Source organism: Solanum dulcamara, chromosome 12, assembly GCF_947179165.1.
Source record: "Solanum dulcamara chromosome 12, daSolDulc1.2, whole genome shotgun sequence".
Lineage (NCBI taxonomy): Eukaryota > Viridiplantae > Streptophyta > Magnoliopsida > Solanales > Solanaceae > Solanum > Solanum dulcamara.
In genome coordinates, this window is record NC_077248.1 from 121,214 (window position 1) to 125,432 (window position 4,219).

Genomic DNA, 4,219 nt, shown 5'->3' on the forward strand with positions numbered 1-4,219 from the left:
AGATGGTGCCTTGCAGTTTGGAATGTTCCATTGCTGATGTATTATGTGCCTGCACACCAAGAAATAACCACACAAGGAATTCCAAGTATCTTGGATATAATTGGGCTGATGCAAGTAATAAAGGGTGGAATCTGGCATGTTTGAATTGTTGTTGAGGGCTGGTGAGTCTCTTGCATGTCTAGCATTTGTCTCCCTTTGTTTGGATCTCTGTGGACCTGTACAAACAAGTAGCCAAAGACCCACACAAATGTGGGGGAAGTATAGGCTGCTGCAAACCTGTAGCCAGCTAGTGGAATTGTTCAGTTGTATGTTGTTGCAAGCTATCTTCAGGAGGAGATCATTACTCATGATCAGCTCCTTAGGGTACCTGCACCTACATACAAAAACAAAGACAAAGCAAAGAAAAGAAAAGAAGAAAGGTTCTATTCTAATCCTAACCTGTAAAAGAAGATTGGTTATTTTAAGAAGGCATAAGCCAAGGGAGGTGTTCCCTTTTACCATGGTCCTAACTATAGAACCTTCAAATTGATTATTACTATACATATCAATAAGTAATTTGAATAGTAAGTTGGACCAAGGAGGCTGACAAGGTCATGGTGGCTTCTTGATTCTCTTAAGCCTTCTTCTTCTGAAGTTGGCCATTTCCAGTTTGTCAAGCTCAAAGTAAGCTCTTGCCTCTTTGGGAAGCTCTTGTTTATTGAGATATATCTGTGGAGTAGTGCATTTGTGGCTATGTTTGGACAAAACATCAGCTGTAAAATTGCCTTCTCTGTAAGTGTGGCTGCATTTAAAAACCTGGAATTGATGACTGATGTCCTGCAGCTGTTGGAGTTGTGTTCTGACAGTCCATGGTGGTTGAGCTAGGTGTTTTATCCATCTGATTACTAGCTCAGAGTCCACTTCAAGGATCACTTTAGCATATCCTAATTGGAGACACCAAGTCAAACCAAAGATGGCTGCCAATATTTCAGATTGGTTGTTTGTACCTTCTCCAAAAGGGGTTGAGAAAGCAAAGAGAAGATCTCCTTGATTGTTCCTTAGCAATCCTCCCCCTCCTATTTTTCCAGGGTTGTGAAGTGCACTACCATCAGTGTTCAGCTTCACCATGTGAGCTGAAGGTTTCCTCCAGTAGACAGTACTAACATTAACTTCATTAGTACATTTTTCCACAAGAAAGACCAGTTCCTTCCATCTATTTGGCCAGCTGATATAGGAGTAGGTAGTGCTTAGAAGGTTGAAGTTATCCTTGAAGACTGAGTAGATCACTCTTGTAATATTGGACTGCTTCCCTCCATATTTGATGGCACATCTATTTTTCCATAGGTTCCAACATATGAAGATTGGAGTTGCTTGTAGGATAAGTTTATGGACCTCATTACTGTAATTACTGGACCACCACCTCATCATCAGGTTTCTAAGGGGTGTGTATTCTTTACTAATACCCAGAGAGTCAGAAAATACACTCCAAACCTTCCTGGCAAAGTTTCCAGAAACAAATATATGGTCAATGGTATCCAAACCAGCTCTATGGCAACAGTAACATTGGGCTGGGGCTTCTCCAAAGCTGATAAGTTTTTCATTAGTAGGTAGTTTCCCTCTAAGTGCTCTCCAGAGTAGGAAGGAACACTTAAAAGGAATGTGTTTGTGCCATGTTTGAGAGTTAATTCTTGTCTTACTCCTTTTGTCCCTGATAAGTTCCCAGGCAGAAGAACAACTAAATTCCCCACTGCTATTAGGCTTCCAAGAGGCCTGATCAAGTTTGTGGGGCTTATAGTTGATGTTACTTGCCAGGATGCTAGGTACAAACTGAGGAGGAGCTTTCTGAGAGACCAGTTCTGCATTCCATTGACCATTAATCATGAAAGAAGACACCTTAGTATTGTTCTGTCTACTATTGGCTGACCTGAAATTAGCTAAGGGGCCAACTCCCAACCAATTATCCCACCAAAAGAGGCAAGAACCAGATTGTATCTGCCATTGGATATGAGGCTCAACATTGTGCTTGTTCTTCATGAGGTGCTTCCATATCAGAGACTGTCCTGTGTGCCATTTTTTGGTTATAGGATTTGACCTCTGACAGTACTTAGCTTTGAGGAACTCACTCCATAAGGAATTCTTATTTCTGAATATCCACCATTGTTTGTATTGGAAAGACTTGGCAACATCTGATATTAGTCTCACTCCAATACCATCCTCTTCATAGGGATAACTCAGATTCTTCCAAGAAGACCAATGATATTTCCTCCTTTCATTCTTCCACCCCTAGAAGAAATTGGCTGTGATGCTTTGAATTTGCTTGATAGTGGTTGCAGGAGGGGAACTAGCAGATAACAAGTGAATAGGAAGTGCTTGGATGACATGCTTAATCAAAGTAACTCTTCCTCCATAACTAATTAATTTTTCCTGCCATCCAGCTATCCTAGCCACAACTTTAGCTATAAGCTCAGAATAATAGATGATCCTCTGTCTACCAATGTAAAGAGGACACCCCAGATATGTGATAGGGCTGTTCTTTTGCTTGAAGCCTGTCACTTTCTTGATTCTTCTAACAGTAGAGTTGATGGCATTTGAGGGTACCATGAAGTTACTCTTTTCTCTGTTGATCAATTGGCCTGAAGCATGCTCATAGGTATGTAGTGTCTCCATGATAAGTTTCAAGGTATGAGATCTTCCAGATGAGAATATGATGATGTCATCTGCAAAACTGAGATGATTAATTTGAGGGCCCTTTTTAGCCATCAGGAAACCATGATATTGGGGGTGTTGATGAAGGTTGTTCATAAGACTCGAGAGGACTTCAGCACCTATGATAAACAAAGTTGGTGATAATGGATCCCCTTGTTTAAGGCCTCTTGTGGAATGAAAGAATCCATGCCTTGAACCATTAATAATGATGGAATACCAATTATCAGCCATAATTCTCCATACCATATCAATGAAACCTTCTTCAAATCCCATTTTCCTCAAAACTAGACAAGTATAGGACCAAGATACCCTATCATAGGCTTTAGCCATGTCAAGTTTGATAACTACATTGCCTCCTACATTTGGCTTCTTGATCTAGTGTATAATCTCTTGGGCTAGCATAATATTTTCAGAAATGTTCCTGCCTTTGACAAATCCAGATTGGTTAAGGGAAATGAGGTTGGGTAGGATAGGTGCCAATCTAAGGGAAATGAGTTTGGAGATGATTTTGTTTGTGAAGTTGCTAAGGCTAATTGGTCTATACTCAGAGAGCTTGTTAGGATGGTGTACTTTTGGGAGCAGCACCAAACAAGAATGAGTAAAGTATTTAGGCATAGCTTGTCCACAGAAGAAAGATAGAATCACTTTAAGGAGGTCCTCTTTTATGATGTTCCAACATGCTTGGAAGAACTTGCCATTTATTCCATCAGGTCCAGCAGCTGAGTTGGGATTCATTAAAAACACTACAGTTCTCAACTCCTCCATTGTAGGGATAGCTTTCAGGTTTCTGTTATGCTCATCAGTGACCATCCTGGGAATACATTGGAGGGTATGCTCCTGAATTTGTGTCTCCTCACCAGTGAAAATGGCTTGGAAGTGTTCACATGCAGCTTTGGCTATGTTTTCTTCACCTTGTACCCAATTATCATCCTCATTCTGGATTTTATGGATGTATAATTTCCTTCTCCTTCCTCTTATCAAGGCATGAAAATACTTGGAATTCACATCACCCTCTTTGAACCAATGCAACTGAGTTTTTTGCTTTAGCATGGATTCCTCCAGTTTCAGGTATTTTATATACTCTGCATTGATGGCATGGAGCTTTGTTCTGTTCTCTTCAGAATTACTAGAGATTAGCTCTTCCTCTGCATGTCTAGTCTTGTCTTCATATTCTTTAACTTTGGCATATATATCACCAAATAGCAATCTGGACCAAGTACTATGAGTGGCTGCCAACCTCTTCATTTTCTGATGGAAACACCACATTGGATTACCCTCCATGGTCCTGTTCCAACAATTACTAACAGTATCCAAGAAAGATGGTTGTTCTGTCCAGCAGTTAAGGAATTTGAAATATTTGGTGTATTGTTGGTTTTGATCAGTCATCTCCAGCAGTAAGGGACAGTGATCTGAACCCACAGAGGGTAGATGAGTAATGGTAGTCTGAGGCATCATCTCTAGCCACTTATCATTGACCATTCCTCTGTCAAGTCTCTTCCAGATTCTGAACATTATACCCCTTAAATTAGACCAA

At 40.5% G+C, this 4,219-nt stretch overlaps 1 protein-coding gene across 1 annotated transcript; it reads right to left on the bottom strand.

Annotated features, from left to right (window-relative positions):
- Nucleotides 1–2,262: 2,262 nt before the first annotated feature.
- LOC129876755 (uncharacterized) lies at nt 2,263–2,739 on the bottom strand. The gene has a single exon (XM_055952252.1). The coding sequence runs from the start codon at nt 2,737–2,739 to the stop codon at nt 2,263–2,265; it is 477 nt and encodes a 158-aa protein (XP_055808227.1).
- Nucleotides 2,740–4,219: the final 1,480 nt, after the last annotated feature.